Here is a 20,762-nt window from a genome sequence, read left to right as displayed (position 1 = left end):
GTCACGCGTACGGACCCGCTGTTCTGTCCCGTCCCGCTGTTTGCTTTAGTCTTTCCCATTTCTTCTCCGAGTCAGGCCCTCACTGTCGCCGCGTCCCCGATCTCTGGACAGCACCAAGTTGCCACGGCAACGCCAGGACGGGGTAGAGAGGGTAGGGGAATCGAACTGTCACTACGTAGGCCCGGGGGATCGGAACTGTGAGGGGGCTTGGTACGGCCCAACTGTCGCTCCGTGGATCCCGGGGACAGGAGCCCTTTGGGTCCCCCGGCTTCGGGGTAAATCGTCCCGACCCCTGTCACTCTCTTGTCTCTGTGAAAACATCCAATGAGAGGGAACCTGCTGCCCTCCTCACTCTGGCCATTTCCTTTTGGGACAGTTCTTGTGGAGAAGTGGGGAGGGAGGGGGGAGGGGCAGTGTTCCTGACGTACTCGATAAGTATAAAGTCTTCCACTTCTAGCCCTATCTCCTCCGCGTGAACCCTCCGGGACCTCGCAGGGCAACTTTCTTCCCCCTTTCTGAGAAATATTGCAAATACTGGAAACAAGCTTCTTATCTCCAAGGTAAACGGGATTCCCTCCCCTGATCCTCCTATGACAGGGACTCTTGGTCCTTTATCATCCTGGTACCCTCTTCTGGACACTTTGTATCTTATCCGTGTCCTTCCTAAAATGTGGAATCCAGAACATAGCCAAATGTGGTGGGAGAGCAAATCAAAAGGGCAACCCCGGGCCTGGGACACTGTAAACCTCTCGGGCTCTGTCACTTAGGGCCGAATATAGAAGCTAACTATAAATATATATATATGAATATAAATATATATATGAACATATTCATATATATTCTGAATATAGAAACTAACTATAAATATATATGTGAATATAAATAAATATATGAACATATTCATATATATTCCAAATATATAAACTAATTATATATATATGAATATAAATAAATATATGAATGTATTCATATATATTCCAAATATATAAACTAATTATATATATATATGAATATAAATAAATATATGAATATATTCATATATATTCCGAACATATAAGCTAACTATAAATATATATATGAACATATTCATATATATTCTGAATACATTCAGCTCTGAAGCTGGAGTCAGGAAGATCTGAATTCAAATTTGACCTCAGGCACTAGCTAGGTGGCCCTGGGTAAGCAATTTCCCCTTCTTTGCCTCAGTTTCTTCCTCTGTAAAATGAGCTGAAGACAGAAATGGCAAACCACTCCAGTATCTTTGCCAAGAAAACCTTACATGGGCCCACAAAAGTCACAATCAGATTCCATCCCAGGATTATCACATATCTAGTTTGGACTTCACCTCCTCCCCAGTACTTTTTCAGATAAACCTCTGTTTAGTCAGGGAATCCTTTTGGACATGTGAAATTGAGTCTACACAGAGCTTTTTGGTATCTTGAACCTGTCAGCTATTGTGTTAGTTATTGTGCCTAGCTTTGTGGCATCAGGATGTTTGATTAAGCATGGGGGGGGGGAATTTGAACAGGACAAAATTAAGGATAGAACCCTGATATATTCTACTAGAAATATCCAATATTGTAGGGCCAAGTTAATGTTGACTGTTTAAATGACTATTTGTAAGTCTAGTTATCCAATCCATTCAAAATCTACTTACAAATTAAGCCACATTCTCTCCATCCTAAAGAATAGGTTTTGATAGTTTCAAACTTTGCTGAAATCAAAGTAAACTACATCCACAACATACCCTTGACTTTCCAGTCCAGTAAACCTACAAAAAAAAAAAAAAATAAATAAGATTTGTCTGCCTTGACCTGTTCTTGATAAAGCCATACTGATTGTTAGGGTTTTTAAATAACTTTTTGATGTGTTTTGTTTTTATGTTGCAGTTATATTCACATTAATATTCTGCTACCCAAAGATCTTCTTTGTCATAATGAAAATAGGCAAACCCATTGAACACATTGACCATTGATTGTTGGGGTTTTCAAAATAACTTTTTGATGTTTTTATGTCACAATTATATTCACATTAATATTCTGCTATCCATTGTCACAGTGAAAACAGGCAAACACATTGAACACATTGACCACTGATTGTTGGGCTTTTTAAAATAACTTTTTGGTGCCTTTTGTTTTTGTGTTGCAGTTATGTTCACATTAATATTCTGCTGTCCATTGTCACAGTGAAAACAGGTAAACCCATTGAGCACATTGACCACTGATTGTTGGGTTTTTTAAAATAACTTTTTGGTGCCTTTTGTTTTTATGTTACAGTTATATTCACAATATTCTACTATCCAATGTCACAATGAAAACAGGTAAACCCACTGAATACATTGACCACTGATTGTTGGGTTTTTTAAAATAACCTTTTGGTGCCTTTTGTTTTTATGTTGTAGTTATATTCACATTAATATTCTGCTTTCCAAAGTCACAATGAAAACAGGTAAACGCACTGAACACATTGCCCACTGATTGTTGGGATTTTTAAAATAACTTTTTGGTGCCTTTTGTTTTTATGTTACAGTTATATTCACATTAATATTCTGCTATCCATTGTCACAGTGAAAACAGGCAAACACATTGAACACATTGCCCACTGATTGTTGGGGGGGTTTAAATAACTTTTTGGTGCCTTTTGTTTTTATGTTACAGTTATATTCCCATTAATTTTCTGCTATCCAATGATCCTCTATGTCACAATGAAAACAGGTAAACTCATTGAACACATTGACCACTGATGGTTGTGGTTTTTTAAATAACTTTTTGGTGCCTTTTGTTTTGATGTTACAGTTATAGTCACATTAATATTCTGCTACCCAGGGATCTTCTTTATCACAATCAAAACAGGCAAACCCATTGAACACATTGACCACTGATGGTTGGGTTTTCAAAATAACTTTTTGGTGCCTTTTGTTTTTTATGTCACAATTATATTCACATTAATACTCTACTATCCAATGTCACAAGGAAAACAGGCAAACCCATTGAACACATTGACCACTGACTGTTGGGGTTTTTAAAAGAACTTTTTGGTGCCTTTTGTTTTTTATGCCACAGTTATATTCACATTAATATTCTGCTTTCCAGTGTCACAATGAAAACAGGTAACTCACTGAACACATTGACCACTGATTGTTGGCGTTTTCAGAATAATTTTTGATGCCTTTTGTTTTTTATGTCACAGTTATATTCACATTAATATTCCACTACCCAATGATCTTCTTTATCATAATGAAAATAGGTAATCCCATTGACCACTGATTGTTGGGGTTTTCAAAATAACTTTTTGGCGCCTTTTTTTTATGTCACATTAATATTCTGCTACCCAATGGTCTGCTTTATCACAATGAAAACAGGCAAATCCATTCAATACATTGACCACTGGGGTTGGGGTTTTCAAAATAACTTTTTGGTGCCTTTTGTTTTTATGTTACAGTTATATTCACATTAATAGTCTGCTACCCAGTAGTCTGCTTTATTACAATGAAAACAGCAAATCCATTGAACTTACTGACCAGTTTCATGGTATATGGACTTTACATATATTTACTCCTCCAACTCTTCTTAGTTTTCATCCTTTATTTTTTGAAGAGGACTAGTGATATCACAGGTGATATCTTGACTCTCATGTGAATTGGATTGAAGTAGGCAGAATTGTACAAAGTCTTCAATATCACTTTCTCTTCCAGTCGTTCAAATCCAATGATGGCCAAGGATGCAACGGATGACGTTGGTGTCTTCAATGTCCACCTCTTGACTAAAAGAAGGAAGGTTTCTCCTCATCTTTCTCCATTGCAGTCATTATCTCCTTGTGGCTTTCTTTTTCATTCCTATTATTGGCGCCATCATAAATATGCTTTCCTGCTTCTGTTGGCTTGACTCTCCATCAGTTCACACCAATCTTCTTGTTTTTCTCAGCATTCTTCATTCGTAATTTGTTGTGGCAGCATTACCTCAAATTGTTCAGTCAATCCCTGATGCACTTGGTGTCATGAAGTCTCTCTGTGACTCTATTGCAATAGTCTCCATGTTTGATCACCATCTCTTTAAATATATATTGGAGAATTCTACCAGGAATTGAAGTCAAGCTCATAGTTTACAAGTTTACTCTGATAATCAGAGCAATGTTTACCCTTCTCTAGTATACTGACAGTGATTCAACAACCATGTCTGCTAGTTCTTTCAGTACTCTAGTATGATACTCCTCTGGGGCTGGTGACTTGAATTCATCAAGGGTAGTTGAATGCCCTTTTCTAATCTCCCCATGGTCCTTTCATTTCAGTTTCCTTTTAGCTCTTTTTGTATAGTTCTTTCTTGTCTAAAGGTCATTCATTCTACTTGACAGAGAAACCCAGAAGAGTTGGGCAGCCTGCCTCTTCTGAGTATTGGCCCAGAATTGAATAATATATCTTTACTTTGAAACCAGAGACCACAACCAGCTAAAATAGAGAAGCTCACCATCAGGCTGATTATAGGATGATGAAACAGCAGTAGTTCTTAAAGATCATCTCCTGAGTCAAAGAAGGCTTACAGTTAGCCTGAATGGAAGAACTACTCTCATCAATGAAGTCCCATATCTATAAAGTCTTCAGGGTCTTTCTTCTCTGTCATCTGATATCTGATTTATCCATCCATCCCAAATATTTAGGTGGATCCTCTTCTTGTCCCCAATTTATCTGAAAAGAACCCTTTTTGCTGTCCAATAAAGACAATGGTAAATTTTCTGCCAGCCCTTTTCACTTCTCTATCTAAACTTTAACACAACTGACATCCTGACACTATTTTTGGCATATAATTTTTATTAATTGTTAGTTTAATTTTGTTTTAATTTAATCTTTCACACACACACAACACACATATCTCTCTCTTATATCTCTTTTTCTCTCTCTGGAAAATGCCTCATCGTGAGCCTTCTAAAATTGTACATAATCATGTTGATCAGATTTCTTAAGTCTTTCAAAGTTGTTTGTTACTTATACTTTTGACAGATCTATGATACTCCTGGATTCATCTGATACCTGCCTTCGTTCCATTTTCTGTACACATCTACGGATCTGAATGGCTGGTAAGTTCCCTGTACATCCAATTCAATGAAGGGGAGTTGAATAATGGGATTGGTGAATTCCTAGCCTATAGAATCACAAAATCAAAGATTTAGAAGGCACTAAGGAATAATATTCCAAGATCATTCAGTTTTCCCTGCTATCTAGCATTGTCATTTACCTAACATTGTAAGGGGTCAATTCAGTACTTATTAAGCACCTACTATATACCAAACACAGTGAAGATTAAACTCTATCCTGAATCTAAGATTCTTGTGGCCGAAGATTCCACAGCTTCCCATAATTATCTGCTCCCATATTTCAAAAACCTCACTTTTGTGTTCAGGTCAGGTTTGAGTGGAAGGCTCAGGACCAAACTAAATCTCTCATCTTGGCCTGAGCATTCACTGTAAACCTGAGAAAGGGCCCTCAGAGAAGCTTAATGTTGGGGACTGAAAGGCGATTTGGAGTCTGGTTGAGTCTGGGTGTCTGCCAGGGGCCTGTTGGAAGCTACAGAGGAAATGACAAGGATGCTTTTAGAATGGAAAATGATGTCATTCCCTGGCCCCCTTCCTTTAGAGGGGGCACCCAAAAGACTGTTTGGATGGGCACAGAGATGTCAAGGTGGGATGGGGGCGGTAGGGGCTTCGAAGCCAACAGAGCTATAGTTAGGCTGAAGCAGCCTGGTGATTGTCTGCCTGAGAGAGTTCTGCCCTGGGCCCATTCACTATGGCAACCCTGCTTGTGGGGAGGAGCGTGGGGGCTCAGTCTTCCTGAGGCACAGTCCCTTTCTGAAATCCGGCTCTGCTGGCCACACACAGGGAGGCCACACACAGAGGCCCTGGGAACAACTTTAACCGATGTCTTTGAGATTTGAGGGGTTTTTTGTTTTCAGGGGGGTGGGGTTGGTCAGGTAGTCCAAGGGAAGGAGGAAGGAAAAATGCCACTTGAAAGACAGGCAAGCCTGTCAATCCATCAATTGATCAATCAGCATTTATTACGATATTAGGTGCTTGAAATACAAAAGAAAAAGTGAAATATCAGAAACAAAACATGCAGACCATTCTGCTCTATCTCATCATTTGGGGCTAGGGCTAGGCTTATTAATCAAGCTCTAAGGTCTCTGTCTTTTTTTGCCACCCCTCCCCCAGTCAATCCTCAAAAACCTTTTATTATTATTATTATTGTTGTTATTATTATTATTATTATTATTTGCTGAGGCAATTGGGGTTAGATGACTTGTCCAGGGCCACAAGTGTCTGAGTTTAGATTTGAACTCAGGTCCTCCAGTCTTCAGGGCTGGTGCTCTATCCACTGCGCCCCCTAGCTGCCCACCAATGATCTCTTAATTGCCAACTTTGGTGGTCTTTTCTCAGTCTTTATGCCCACTCTCTTCTCACTACTCCCTCCTCTCAGGGTTCTTTGGTGCTCTATCTACTGCACCATCTAGCTGCCCCCCAAAATCTATTTTTGTCAAGACAATCACCCTTGTCCAGGGACCTGTAATGGCTCCCTACCAAATAAAAAATTCTCAGCCTAGCCTTCTAAGATCTGTTATCAAGTATCCCCCTCCCCCAACCCTCATCTCACAGCCCCCTCCCCCCCAGCTTTTTCAAGTCCAACTCTCCTTTCTCCCCAGGGAAGTTCCGCTGCTCCAGTCAGACTAATCTGCCTTCCCATTCCCTACATAACATTTAGCTCCATACCCCTGTGTAAGCTGTGTTCCTTAGTACACAGTAAATGCTTGATATTTATTTAATTAGGGCAGTGAGGGATAGTGGGGGAAAAGTAGGATTTGGAGTCAAAAATTTTCCATTTGAATTGTGGTTCGGCCACCTGAGTCTCAGTTTCTTCCTCTGCAAAATGAGGGGATTGGACAACATCAGGGCTTCTTAAACTTTTTCTCCTCACAATCCCTTTTTGTCCAAAAAATTTTTATGTGATCCTGGGATATATATATATATATATCTAAATATATATAGATATATATATAGATATATATAGATAGATAGATATAGATAGATAGATAGATAGATATGTATATAAAATAGGTATACAAATCAAATATTTACTGGTAATAAATTGTAATTTCTAGACTCCCACTTAGTTACCAGACCCACATTTTAAGAAGCTGGTGACTAGATGACCTTTGAACACCCTTCCAATTCTAGATCTAGGGCCTATGGTGAAAAGAGAGGTGGTGAATACTATCAAATGCTGCAGAAGGATTAAGACAACGAAAACTGAGTAAAAACCATTGTTTTTGGCAACTCGTCAGTGAACTTGGAGAGTCAATTACTTTTCTTTTTAAAAATTCATTTTATTTATGCCTTTTTTAAAAATTATAGTCATTTCAGCATATACCCATTCAGTCTATCATCAAATTAGTGATTAGTAGCTGAGAAAAAAATATTAACACACTTAAAGAAAACCAACTAACATGGTGACTTTGTTTGACAGCATACAACAACATCCCATGAAATGGTCCCCACTGCCCAGCCTCCCTCTCTACTCAGCGGAGAAAGCGGAGTTTCTTCACCACATTTCGAGGGCCAAGACTAGTCATCTCAATCACAAAGTCTTCGGTTTTGTTGTGTTTTTTTTTTCATTTTAATTATTTCTAATTTTAATTATTTTATCTCTGCTTATATTCTATCAGTGCTCCTTATTTTCATTTGTATTCATTCATATAAGTCTTCTGCCATTTGAAAGAAAGAGTACTTTCAGTAGAGAGGGTTTGGATAGGGGGAAATAGAAGCCAGATTTCAGGAGGTTGGGAAACAAGGCTGAAGAAATAAAGAGTAAAGAGGACTTTTTTCTTTTTAATATTTGCTGATGGTTTTTATTCTTTTTTATTCTTCATTTTTTATTTATTCTTTTTATTTTATTTAATTTATTCTTTATTCTTTTTTATTCTTCATTTTCAAATATATCCATTTCCCCTCCCAGCCCCAAGAGCTGGCCATCTTTAATTACAAAGAATACAAAAAGAAAAGAAAAAAAGTGCCTTGTCAGAACTGAGGCTAATGGTATATGCAATGTCCCACACCTACAATAAAGGGAGGCAAGTATCTTTTATCCTTGCCTCCCTCAAATAGTCATCTCCTAGTCAGTGTAAGTTAGTTTTGCTGAACTGTTTTTCTTAACTTTCTTTCTTTCAATTCTTTGTAAGAAGAAATGGCTCCCTGGGGAGTTGTGTGACTCTCAGTAAATCATTTCAAGCCCTTTCTCTGTCCTCCAAAATTTTTTCCGTGTGTAAAATGGCCATAATAATAGCACTAGCCTCACCAAGTCTCAGAGGATGATTAGAAAGTAAGCCCCTTGAGGGCAGAGATCGCTTCTCTTTTTTTGTCTTTGAATCACCTAAGCCTAATTAGCATCTAATAAATGTTTATTGATAGCTTGATGCTTGATCCAAAGGATTATGTGTGTAAAGCCCTTTGCAAACCAGAAAGTTTCTTAGAAATGTTAATTACTTGGTGTAATTGACATTTGCTACTCGGCTTTTTCTTTCTTTTTTTAAAAGACAACTCATCTCTAATTTTACTTTCACTTAAGATCTCCCTTGGGTTGTGGATTCAAATTTCTAAGATAAAGAGCCGTTCCTCAGTAGATACAAATGGTCAAAGTATTTGAAGTAGCAATTTTCAGAGGAAGAAATCTAAGCTATCAGAAGCCATATGAAAAAAATGCTCCAAATCAGTAATAATTAGAGATATACAAATCAGGGCTACTTTGAGGCTGCACCGTGCAAAGATGACCAAAGAGGAAAATGACAAGTGTTGGAGCCTATAGGGAAAAACAGGTTACACTAATACACAGTGGGCCAAACTCTAAATCAGTATAGCCATTCATTTGGAAGGATGCCTAGAGAATTACCAAATTGTGCACGCCCTTTGACCCATAGATGCTACTATTAGGCCTATATCCCCCAAGAAATTCAAGAATGCAAGATGTTGACATGCACAAATGTATTTTTAGTTGTTCTTCAAGTGGTAGCCCCAAAGTGGAAACTATTGAAGAATGTCTAAACAAATCGTGCTATATGTATGTAATGGAATAATATTATCGTGTCAGGAGAAATTAAGAAAGGGTCAGTTGGAGAAAAGAACTAGAACAATTTATACAAGGATAGCATTAAAGACAGAAACAACTCTGAAAGGCATTGGAACTCTGATCAATGTCATGATAAATCATGACTCCAAAAATAGAAAGCTGAAATGAGGCACTCATTTCCTGAGAGGTGATGAACTTGAAATGCAGAGATTGGGGGGGGGGAGGGGAGGGGAAACACACATGGCTGATAGTAGGAATTTGTTTTTGCTAGATTATGTAGATATCTATTGAGAAATTTGTTTTTCGGGCTTTTTATGTGCTGATGGGGTAAAAAAAATACTTGTTATTTGAAAATTATTTTAATAATTTTTAAAAAGGGAGGGGGTGGAAGATGTTCCTTTGGGATGTTTTGTAAACATTTTTTTCCCAGAACTGCTGTTCTCTCTCCTTGCCTGCTGCTCTCCAGGCACCCCTCTGGTTCCTAGACAAGACAGTGCCTACTCTGCTACTGAGTCCATGGACCCAGGATGCTTCTCCTGGTTACCGGTGTTTGTAAACGTGGCTGCAGGGTCCCACGGCTGGGACAGTGGACGCCGGCTCCGTTTCCTTCCCCTCTCCCGCTACTTCTCGGGGTGGGGGGAGGGTCACCCACCTAGACCCCCGATCCTTAGGGCTGGGGGGTGTAGTTCACTCCCCCGGGCCTCCCCCCACTAGGTCAGTGGAGTGACACAAGTCTCTCGAGGAGTTCGCTCCTTTTCCTCAGTCCCCTTTGATGTCAGTGGTACAACCCTCCTCCGGGAGATCTGTGCCTGGTCTCGTGGGTGTAAGTAGAGTTGGAGCTCTGCTCTTCCCCAGCCCCGCTCCAGGCTTGGCTGGCCAGGTGGCTTGTCCCCCCCCCCCCCCCCGGGGCCACTTTCCCTGAATGGTACAGCCCCAGTGTTTCTGTGGGAGCGCCCTAGAGCAGGAGGTTGGTGGCAGCGGGGAGGGGAGCGAGATGGTGGGTGGGTGGGTGGAATTGGTATAGGACTAAAAACGTCTTTCCATAAAAGCAACTCAGCATTGCCCCTCCTTCCCTTTCTCTAGAGTTACACGGTTAATTATTGGTTTTGTGAGCTTGCTCATCCCCCCCTTCTGGTGACTTCGTGCAGCTCTTGTCACCGCCTTCCACCCGTCCTCCCCCGCGCCTCAGCAGTGGTGCAGCCTCCTCCTCCTGTGTCTCCCCTCTGGGGCCACTCAAGTTGGTATCGGCCCTCGCTTCTCCGGGGCAAGGGGTTCCAGCATTCTAGTCGGAGTCCGACTGTGCGCCGGCTGCGTCTGTAGTTGATCCTCCTTCTCTTCCTCCTCCTCTACTGCTGCCACCACCACCACCTCCACCTCTTCCTCCTCCTCCTGTGCTTCTGCTGCTGCTGCCTCCTCCCCCTCGTCCTCCTCCTTCTCTTTTTCCTCCTGCTCTTTCTCCCCCTGCCCCTCCTCCTCTACAGCCGCCGCCTCAACCTCCTCCTGCCGGGCCGCTGGTCTATGCCCCACCCCTGAACCCGCAGTACTCGGCGACATGTCCACTCCGGCTCGGCGGCGCCTCATGCGGGACTTCAAGAGGTAAGGAAGGGCAGCTGGAGCTGGCCGGGGAGCGAGGACGCGGGGCGGGGTCCCAGTCGGGGGGCACGGGCCGGGCTGGGCCGGGGCGGACGGGCAGGGCTGGGCAGGGCTGAGCTCCCCGGTTGCATCCGCAGGCTGCAAGAGGACCCCCCTGCCGGGGTCAGCGGAGCCCCGTCGGAGAACAACATTATGGTGTGGAACGCGGTCATTTTCGGGTGAGTCCGCCGGGGGAGCCCTGGGGCAGGCGGGCGGGCGCGCGCGCACAGGCGATCGGGAGGCGGGGGAGGAGGAGGGGGCCCGGGAAATGGACTGGAGCGGGACGGGACGGGCTGGGACGGAACGGGACTACCTGCCCGCCCCGGGTGCCCGGGACCGGCCTGAGGGCCGCCCCGATCCGGGGCCTGGAGTGCCGCTGCCCGTGGGGCTGGGAAGCAGGCAGGACGGCTGGCTTGGGGCGGAGGGCCCTCGCCCAGCAATGCCCACGGGGGCCTTCCCGACCAAGGGGCCGGCGGGCGGGGGCGCAAGGTGAGGGCAGCCGAGCCCCCTCCCGCGCTGACTTTGCCTTGCTTTCTCCTCTTTTGCAGGCCCGAGGGGACCCCGTTTGAAGATGGTAAGAAGCGCTATCCTTCCTCCCTTTCAGAGCCGGCTGTTGAGCTGGGGAAGGAGTGGGTCCCCATTCAGCCAGCCCCGTCCCCCTCTTTCTTCTCTACCTCCTGCAGGCGAGAGTAAGCTGCCCTTGTATGGCAGGTTGTTCAGGCTGCTGACCACCTGACTCAGTTTGGTACCTTTTATCGGGGCTTGTGAAGGGGGCACTAGAGCGCTGATCACAACTGTTTATTTTTGTAGTTTGGGTGCCGTGTGGCCGGCTCTGAGGAAACCGGCCCCTGTCCTGGGCTTTCAAATTCATTTCCACGCCCGACCTGTTGTTAATGAAGCCATAGAATCTTAAAAGCTATGGGGGATCGTAAAGGTCGTGGACTCTATGCCCTCAACCAATGCAAACCCCCTCCCCCCCAACAAAACAAACAAACAAACAAAAAAAAAAACCCTTGTTCACCTCTCTTTACCCCCTTTACTTGAATAACTCTCATTTCTCATACATTGTAACCAGCCCCTGATCTGGGCTTTCAAATTCATTTCCACACCCGACCTGTTGTTAATGAAGTCAGAGAATCTTAAAAGCTCTGGGGATCATAAAGGTCGTGGACTCTATTTATGCTCTCAACCAATGCAAACAACAACAACAAAACAACCTTCTTCACCTCTCTTTACCCCCTTTACTTGAATAACTCTCATCTCCTTCTCGGGGACGATCCCTTTTATCAAGTATTTGAAGAATGGTTCAGGACAAACAGGACTAGGCTAGTTCAGTTTGAACTCAGAAGACAAGAACTGGGATCCGGGGAAAGGTTGCAAACTTAACCATTCCAGGGGCATGGTCTGGCTCAGGACTTAGAGCTAGCAGGCTTCCTCCCTCCCCTCTGGCGGGCATTCTTGTTAGGGTATAGGTTGGATTAGAGAAGTCTCACGAGCCTTCCAACTCTGAAATTCTGGGAATTTTTTTTTTTTTTCATTTTTTTGCCAGACTAAACTAAACATAGTTTTAACTGTGTGCTCTTTACTGGCCAATTAAGGTAAAATACAAGTTGTCTTAGGGCAGTTTTAAACCATTAAAGATTTAACCATGAAAACTTTTGTTTCTTAAACCTTAAAAAGAATTTCCACTTGGTGGAATCCACCATCTTGGGGTTTCTTCTGATCTTCAATTAGTTTTCATTTAACCCTGCATTTTGGTGAGGAAAGTGTCTAGAGCTAATATCAATGGCCGCTTGAATATCTTGAGATTCTCCTTTCTTTTCCCCTTACCTCTTCAGGTACTGGTTGTTAAGTGAAATAAAAGAACTCAAATAAAAATAATTAATAGAACATAAGGAGGCAGTTTGCAGAGGCTAGGATAAGTGAATAGAGAGATGGCTTCAGAGGCAGGATGACCTGGGTCCAACTCTTGGCTTCTGACTGGCCAGGCTGTGTGAGCCTGGGCAAGTCACTTAACCCCAGGCTGTTGCAAATCAGTAGAAGTAGTTTCTTCATCTAAAGTTCCTTACAGGTCGGAAAAATCAGTTGGCTGATTTCTTGTATAATAACAACAGTTTGTTACTCGTACCTAGATTTCATTTTTTCTCTAATAGATCTGTATCGAGTTTTTAAACTTAAGCTCTATGTGCACATTAACAGTGTGTATTTGTTTTAGTAGCCGAGCTCTCACAGCATTTGTTTTGGTTGGCTTCCCATCTCATTTTCCTCAGAAAGCTTTCTGCTGGGCACAGCTTTATTGTGCAGCAGGCACCAGGGTGGTTGTTGGCGATTTCACAACCATGTCTGATTTTTTTTTTTTGGGGGGGGGGATGTAAGAGGGAGAAAGAATTTCTGAGTTACCTGGACCTTCCCTTAATAATGGCAGTGTTTGTGATTAGGTGATAGATGCATCCTGACCTCATTATTAAGTCTGAAGGGCACTGCCCATGTTGAATACATCTCTAATTTCTTTCTACTTAACAAGCAGTATCCTTATATGCAGATATCTTAGGTCCTCGGTATTTAGGATACTAACCACCTGTGGCTATCTATCTCGCCTGTGTAACCCCCCCCCCTTTTTTTTTTTTTTAATCAGTCTATGAATACTCATTTATCCAACAAAAGACTTAAGTAGAAAAGACTGATCTGCCTACTGCATTATTGCCTTTGGCCATTTCAAATGTGTTGTGGGAATAAGAAGCAATAGAAAAGGTCAGGAAAAGCTCTTAATGGACAGTCTACCCTGACAAATCTTAAAGCTTATGGATCTTACTGATCAGTCTTTTGCAAGTTCTGGAACGACCAATTCCGAAAGGAAAAGTGCATTTTGAGCAAAAGAGAGAGGTTGTTGAAGTTATTTTGACGTGGGAATTGTGGGGAAGATGATGTCTCATTATTGAAATGAATACAGAGTTTAGACAGTACCTTAGATCTCACACACACACACACACACACACACACACACACACACACACACACACAATTGGTTTATACAAGAGGCCTCTGAGATCTCTCCAATCCCACTTGCATCAATACATTAACCTGCTGAAAACTGGTACATTCAAAAACAAACAGTGTTAAGAGCTGGAGTCTCGTGCATTTCTAAATTATTGTATAGGAGTATCATCTAAAGAAACTCTCAGTAAGCACAGTTCACATTTGTATAATGCATTAAGGTTACAGAGTGCTTTCCTCACAATAATCCTGTGAGAAGAGGTAGTACAAGTCATATTATCTCCATTTTACAGATGGGGCAACAGAGGCTCTGCTGAAAGGTAAAGTGACTTGCCCAGGGTCACACAGCTAAGCATCTTAAGGCATCAAGCAAAACTAAGACTCCTGGCTCTAAGTTCCTCAGTATTCTAATACACCATTCTACCTCTTAATCCATTAGCTCTTCAATGACACTTTTAAGGGATTAGCTTTAGTACATCAAGGACCTCTTAGGCCATCTCTTCCAGCTCCCTCCACCTGTGCAGATTGTAACTGAGCCCTGATTTAGGAGACTGGCTGAGAGTTGTAGTGTTTTAAGAAATCATTTTTTCCATGGAACTGGTGGAGAGCCTCTCAGAATCTGAGCTGCATTTCAGCATGCAGACTGGCTGCCATCCTGTATTCATTCTATCTTTGCAGCTCAGGGAGGACCTGCCAGAGCTCACAGCCGTGATGGGCACTGCAGAAAGGCTTTCCTAGAGAGGGGAAAATACCTTCTTATTTTACAGATGTGTTCCTAAGAAGCTATGTAGAAACCTTTTTTCCCCCCAAACTTAACCACTTTGAATGTACTGAGGGAGTTAAGTTAATAGAACTTTCCATCTTTTTCTATGAAGTGAATTACTCTTAGTATTGATCTTTTTCTAAGTGAATTTTTAGTCATCAGGTTTCTCCAAAACAAGGGGCAGAGCCTTTCTGCTAATGGGACTTCCTAACATTTTGGCCTTCTTGGAAAGTGTAATTCAGATTCTATAAAAGTAAGATTTAATTCTTAAAGAGTTACTTGACGTTTAAAAAACTCAATTTTTGAGGTATTAAAAAAAAAAGAGTTAACTTAAATACTTTCCATTTGCAAAGTGCTTTCCATATATGACTTGAATTGGGTGTTGCAATAATTCTGGCTGTTAGGTACTAAAGATGTTCTGGTTTTACAGGAAACTGAGCCTCAGAGAGGTTACAATGACCGCCCAAGGTTCCACAGCTAGCAAGTGTTAAGAGATGAGAGTTGAACCCAGGTCTCTCCTGACTCCTAAGTTGAGTGTGCTTTCCGCCACACGCCCTTGCCCCATGTCTTTGAAGACGTTATGAAATCTCTTGGCTTCAGTGACAAGATGTTTGTCACACTGGTGTTCATTGCTCAGCTGGCTGAATTAGTGGTACTGAGTTTGGGGAAGGAAGCTCAGTTCAAGAGGATTTTGTGAGTACCTAGTCATCACCTTGCAAAGAAGTTTGTATTTTTAGTGTCACCAGACAAGGAGCCTCTTCAATGAGAACATTACAGAAGTTGGTGGTGTTAAGAGCCTTTTCTAATCAGTAGATCTGGAAAAGACAAAAATTAATCCATAAAGCCCTTTGGAATTGTCACTCATGTGTATTTTAATACATATGTGATATAGTCAAGATTCCTGCTTTAGGAATTTTTTAAAAATGGAAATCTAATTCGATTCTGAAATTAGAACTCTGAACTTTTTGAAGCTTCAAGCACTCATGCTGTTCCATGTACTTAGGATATCCCTACTACTAAAGAATTTAGCTGAAACTTTTTTTTTTTCTACATCCTTTAGATGTAGAAAGATGATTTGTGAACAGGTGATAATGAAGAGTGTATTAATTTATTCCATGACAATGTGATTTCTTTTTTCTCCAAAAATACTTCAAATATCTGTAATTGGTGTGAGTATTCCACTTCTTTCTTTCACTGACAGTTTAGAACTCTTCTGTAATTGAAATGGTTATCAAGAGATTGCAGCAGAAAAATTCATCTATTCATGGCTATCATATAATCCTCAAAGCCCGTTCAGTTTGGTGCAGGGCTTGAACTTACGCCATAACCTTTGGGAATCTAAGATCATGTTGAGGATTTGGATGAATATTATTAAAATAGTAATGAATAGTAATAGTAAAATAGTAAAAGGAATAATATAAAACCAATCTGGAAGGTAGATTAGAGTCAGGCTATAAAGCTTTAAATGCCAGCACAATTTTTATTTTATGCAAGGCATTTGGGAGCCACTGAAAGCTATTGGACAACCAAAAATTAGTTTTTGTTGGTGGCAGAGAAACTGAAAAATCCCTAACTTTGGAAAAAGAGGAATTTCAGTCCATGATAAGCTTCATGAATTTGTTTTTTTAATGGTTATTAGAACTACTTTTATAAATCCCACACTTTTTGAGTGAGATCTAATTTATCCTTGCCTGATAAATAGATCCCAGTCATTCTATCACTGATGCCCATTTTTTTCAAAGGCAAGTAAACTTCTCTCAATTTAAGAGTTGCCTCCCCTACCATGGTGCCTAGTTGCCCACCAAATGCCAGTTCGTATAAATGAAATGTAATGAGGAAGACCTATCTGTTTGAGTCATCCCAGACATTCCAAAACCAAATTGGATGGCCTCTGTCACTGATCCCTTTACTGGTGTGAATAATGAAGATAATTGTTTAGTAGTGATTTGAATGCTGAAGATTTTATATCCGGAAGTACTATGTGACACAAACTTTCAGGGAATGTACAAGGAATAGGTAGTTTTCAGATCTTTTCAATTAAGATCTTCTATTCATGGTATTTATAATGATTTTATTTACAGAAATGACTAGTGTGTGGGAATACCACTTAATTGATGTTGACTGCTTGGGTAGTATATATTTTTTTCCTCTCTAAGATTTTAGGACATAATGCTGACATTCCAATTTACATGTTTTGAACAGAGAATTGCAAAAAGTACTTGTGTTGTAATCGGTGCTATGTTGGGAGTTTTAAAAAATACAATTTAGAGCACAACTACCAGGAAGTAGAGTGTCTTTTGTTAGTTCTTTGTTCCAGCCTGACTCTTAATTTTTGTGTGTGTGATTTAGACCTCCTGTGTTTATGCATGGACATGTACCATCCCCCAGACTGGAAATGGGATGTTGTTTTCTGGAATCTTAAGTGTTTCAGGAATTGTACTTCGAGTAGTCACTGTTTAACTAATGTTCTATATTGGAGAACTAAAATTTGAAACTAAGAATTTTCTTATTACTTGAAATGAATGTAAAGTCTGGCTGTGTCTCCTTTAAAGCAATGGTATCAAAGCGTGTTGACCATGAGGTGTAACTTGCACCAGAAAAAAATGTAATTAGGAAATATTGAACACAGTAAAACCTAGATAGCATTAATATGTGATTTTCTAAATCAGCCTGCAGGGATCCTTATGTAGTTTAGCCTCCCCTCCCCCCCATTTTCTATTTGATTTTGACACACTGCTTTAAAGGACTTCACAACTGTTTTTGTTCCCTATTTTTGGTTTAAAAAAGAGAAACAGTAAGCGCTTAATGAGCACAGTATGCTATTCTAGGCATTGGAGAGAGAAGCAAATATAAATACCATCCTGGCCCTGAAGATGATAATATTGAAGATATATGTATGTGCATTATTAGTGTACTATAGTTTCTGTACATGCACACACAAGATATCCGTGGGAATCATAAAATGCTATAGAATCAGATTGCTTCCCTTCAAAGGACATTTGAGCTCAGCCTAGGAGGGTGGCTGGATCAGCAAGTTGAGATGGGAGGGGAGGCACAACAGGAATAGGGAATAAGAACTGGGGAACTAAAGTATGGGCAGTGTGGGGGAAAAGGAACAGGAATGGAAAACCTGGTATGGCTGGAGCACAGTACTCCTCTGGGTTGAAGGAGGAGGAAGTAGGAAGGGTAGAGTCATTCTGTGGTGGGCCTTGAATGCCAGCCTGAGAAAAGTGGCCTTTATATAGTAAGTAGTCTTTCAGAGAATTGTTTTGTCTTATTTTAGGTTTGCTTTTATTAGTTATATCAAAGTTAACAATTCTGTGCCCAGGATAAATCATTCTTAAAGTTTACATAAACCAGTTTCAGCATTTAGAGTAGAATAAAAACTGTATTAAGGGGACTGTCACCCAAAGTAGCAAAATTAGACATTTGGGAATGGCTAAATGGGTGTTTTCTTGAGGTCTCATCTTGCCTGGTCTTTTCCTTTTCCATGTGGGTATATACGTACACAGCCACACAAATATACATCGACATGTATGCATCTGTTTTGTTGAATACAAACTGTATTAGCTGTGATCACGGGCAAATCTCTTCACCTCTCTGCCTCTGATTTTCTCATCTATAAAATGGGAATGGCTTTTTTACTCCCTACCTGCATTCGGCTGTGAGGAAAGAGCTTTGCAACCCCTAAAGCCGAATACAAAATGTAAGTTATTATTAAGCGAATCAATATTAAGCGGAAATGCTTGTAAATATGGTGGTTTAAACTTTTCTATCTACAGGCACTTTTAAACTTACAATAGAATTCACAGAAGAATATCCAAACAAACCACCAACAGTAAGATTTGTCTCTAAAATGTTTCACCCAAATGGTAAGTATCCTGATTGTTTTATTTTTCTTGTGGGAGGGTCCTTATCCCCACACATCCCAATTTGATTTGCTTCTAGCTCGGTAATATTTTGTGTATGGGGGGAGGACAAGGGGGGGTAATGAAATCACTTCCTGAACCAGCAGTCTCAGACCCTAAGTTCTCTCTTAAAGGCCTTGAGGTTTTCAAGCCAAAAAATCTTTAAGGGCATATGTGGTGTTGTCCACAAAGAGCAGTTAAATGGCTCTTGGATGAGGCTTTCCTAGTAGTTGGGCACGTTCCCTCTGAGGCACAGTGGGATCGATATTTATTTTCTATAAGCTGAGTCACGTTCCCTGCAGTTTCACTGTAGCTATGGCAACAGCAGAGGGATTGTATTATAGGGAGGGGGAGAATTAAACTGGGGAGAGGCCTGAAACAGCTTAAGAGCAACCTTTCTTTTTCAAAGCACCTCTGAAGCCCACAGCCAGCTTGATCTGTAGCCATTTCTTTTCGGTTTTAAGAAATGGTTTTTTTTATATTTTGGTCATCTTTTAAGGACATCTTGAAAGATCTTAGTTCTGATACTTCATTTTTTTAAAAAATCATAATTATCAGTTGGCATATTTTAGCACTATTTGCCCTTCTGGCCTTTTCCTATCTGCTTTTTAGCTAGAGAAGTAAAAAGTTTTATCTGACCGGTATCACACAACTTAGTCCAACAACCCACATGAAGGAGGCCTCCTAAAATCACAGCGTAGCCAAGGTCTGATAAAATATTGCACTTGTTGACCACAGTCACACCATCACTGTTAACCTGGTCTACCAAAAAGAAATCTACCCTCCGCTTTGTATACACTGTCAGTCATAATAACAGCGGGTACAGTATGTATACTAATACAGTTATGCTTTTAGTCTATGCAGATGGTAGTATATGCCTGGATATACTTCAGAATCGTTGGAGCCCAACCTACGATGTTTCCTCCATTTTGACATCCATACAGGTGAAATTTCCTCATTTCACTAGTCTATTTGTAGAAATAATGTAATGTTAGAAGGGAATGGGAAATTATATTTGAGTTTTCCTTGCTGAATTTTGTTGATGTTTGTAAATTATATTAAAAGAGCAGGCTACTAGAACTGTTACAAGAAACTAGACATTTCTTGTCTAGTTACTAAAGAAATTGCTCCGGTTCATAGTTTAGCTTTATTTTGAAAAAAAAAAAAAAAAATTAATGTCAGCAAGTTGAACCTTTATTTTTATTTATTTTTTTTTAGTCTTTATTGGATGAGCCTAATCCCAACAGTCCAGCAAACAGCCAGGCTGCTCAGCTATATCAGGAGAACAAGAGAGAATATGAAAAACGAGTTTCTGCAATAGTAGAACAGAGCTGGCGTGATTGTTGACCCTGGACGATACAAACGAACAGTCTGGTCATACAGAAAAAAAAATTCTGTCTGTCCCTTGCCTTCTTTTCCCATTAGCATCTTTACATATATTTTGTTGAAAACAAAACAGCTATTACGCTGTTGCCACCTTTCCTTGCTGAAGCTTTCTTTCCTCCCTCCCCTTCTGACATTTGAGAACACCTACTACAAAGTCAAATGTATTGTACTCGGGTTACTTGTAAAAGAATTACTAATACTGAATTCTTTTTCTGTGGTACTTCATCTTCAATTTTAGGATGGTATCGTACATTAAATGTACTTTCCACTAAGCTTTTAAGATGATGATGGTTATTATACACAGGGGTACATACTTGTATAGCTTGATGACATATTTCTATGCACACCTGCATATTTAAAACAAAACTAAACCAATTAAACTGATTGAAAATGAGTCCAGGTTTTAGGAGCTTATGAATTTGGAGCACTTACTCTACCTACATAATTTTCCCACTTAGAATGGAAAAATTTGATTCCATGTCAAATAGTCCATTTATAAAGTTAATCTGGGCTATTCCTGGGAGGTGGTAGGCTAATGACAGGAAGGAAAATATTAAATAGGAGCACTGCTTCAAAAAAGAAAAACACAAACCACACCCACTCACACTTGGAGAGATATTAAGGAGAGCTATCACTGGTCTAGTATCTAAGTATGATTCTGAAGGGAAAATCCACTAGTTTTAAGGGAAGAACCTGCGCACTGGTTTGTTATTTACATTGGTAGAAATGAGAGATCCACTGGTGATTTTTGAGGAGTTAAGCTGTCCCTAGTTTTCTGTTTCTTGAGTTCAGATTCAGCCTCAGAGGGCTTATTTATATGAGCCCAGGCAAGAGGATCTGGATGGCAAACCACTCTAGTTCTCTTTCTTTGCCAAGAAAACCCCAAATGGGGTCACAGAAAGTAAGCATAATTTCTCATTTATATAGTGCTTTCCTCACAATCCCTCTTGAGTGATATAGGGAAAGTGCAATCTGA

General features: G+C 40.8%; 1 protein-coding gene and 1 long non-coding RNA gene across 3 annotated transcripts; both read left to right on the top strand.

The window, feature by feature from the left end:
- Window position 1: 1 nt before the first annotated feature.
- On the top strand, window positions 2-7,873 carry LOC141548390 (uncharacterized). Of its 2 annotated transcripts, none has more exons than XR_012483924.1 (5): window positions 2-151; window positions 458-560; window positions 2,149-2,195; window positions 4,994-5,070; window positions 7,508-7,873. It is a non-coding gene; the product is annotated as an uncharacterized LOC141548390 (long non-coding RNA). The 2 variants fall into 2 exon arrangements; XR_012483925.1 differs by having other exon boundaries at window positions 2-275.
- A 2,440-nt stretch (window positions 7,874-10,313) lies between these two features.
- On the top strand, window positions 10,314-20,058 carry UBE2A (ubiquitin conjugating enzyme E2 A). The gene is made up of 6 exons (XM_074277248.1): window positions 10,314-10,699; window positions 10,834-10,914; window positions 11,284-11,309; window positions 18,275-18,364; window positions 19,256-19,344; window positions 19,619-20,058. Exons 1-6 carry the CDS (start codon window positions 10,656-10,658, stop codon window positions 19,745-19,747), a joined length of 459 nt encoding a protein of 152 aa, XP_074133349.1. The 5' UTR covers window positions 10,314-10,655; the 3' UTR covers window positions 19,748-20,058.
- The last annotated feature ends 704 nt before the right edge of the window (window positions 20,059-20,762 follow it).

The sequence above is a fragment of the Sminthopsis crassicaudata genome, chromosome X (genome assembly GCF_048593235.1).
Source record: "Sminthopsis crassicaudata isolate SCR6 chromosome X, ASM4859323v1, whole genome shotgun sequence".
In the NCBI taxonomy this organism is placed as follows: domain Eukaryota; kingdom Metazoa; phylum Chordata; class Mammalia; order Dasyuromorphia; family Dasyuridae; genus Sminthopsis; species Sminthopsis crassicaudata.
This window is presented reverse-complemented; position numbering and strand designations above follow the sequence as displayed.

What these genes read in the sequence shown, in the direction of transcription:
- UBE2A (XM_074277248.1), top strand. Translation starts at nt 10,656, where the DNA reads ATGTCCACTCCGGCTCGGCGGCGCCTCATGCGGGACTTCAAGAG. An exon ending in TGGAACGCGGTCATTTTCGG is followed by an intron (nt 10,915 to 11,283) that starts GTGAGTCCGCCG and finishes CCTCTTTTGCAG; the next exon opens with GCCCGAGGGGACCCCGTTTG. An exon ending in CCATTTTGACATCCATACAG is followed by an intron (nt 19,345 to 19,618) that starts GTGAAATTTCCT and finishes ATTTTTTTTTAG; the next exon opens with TCTTTATTGGATGAGCCTAA.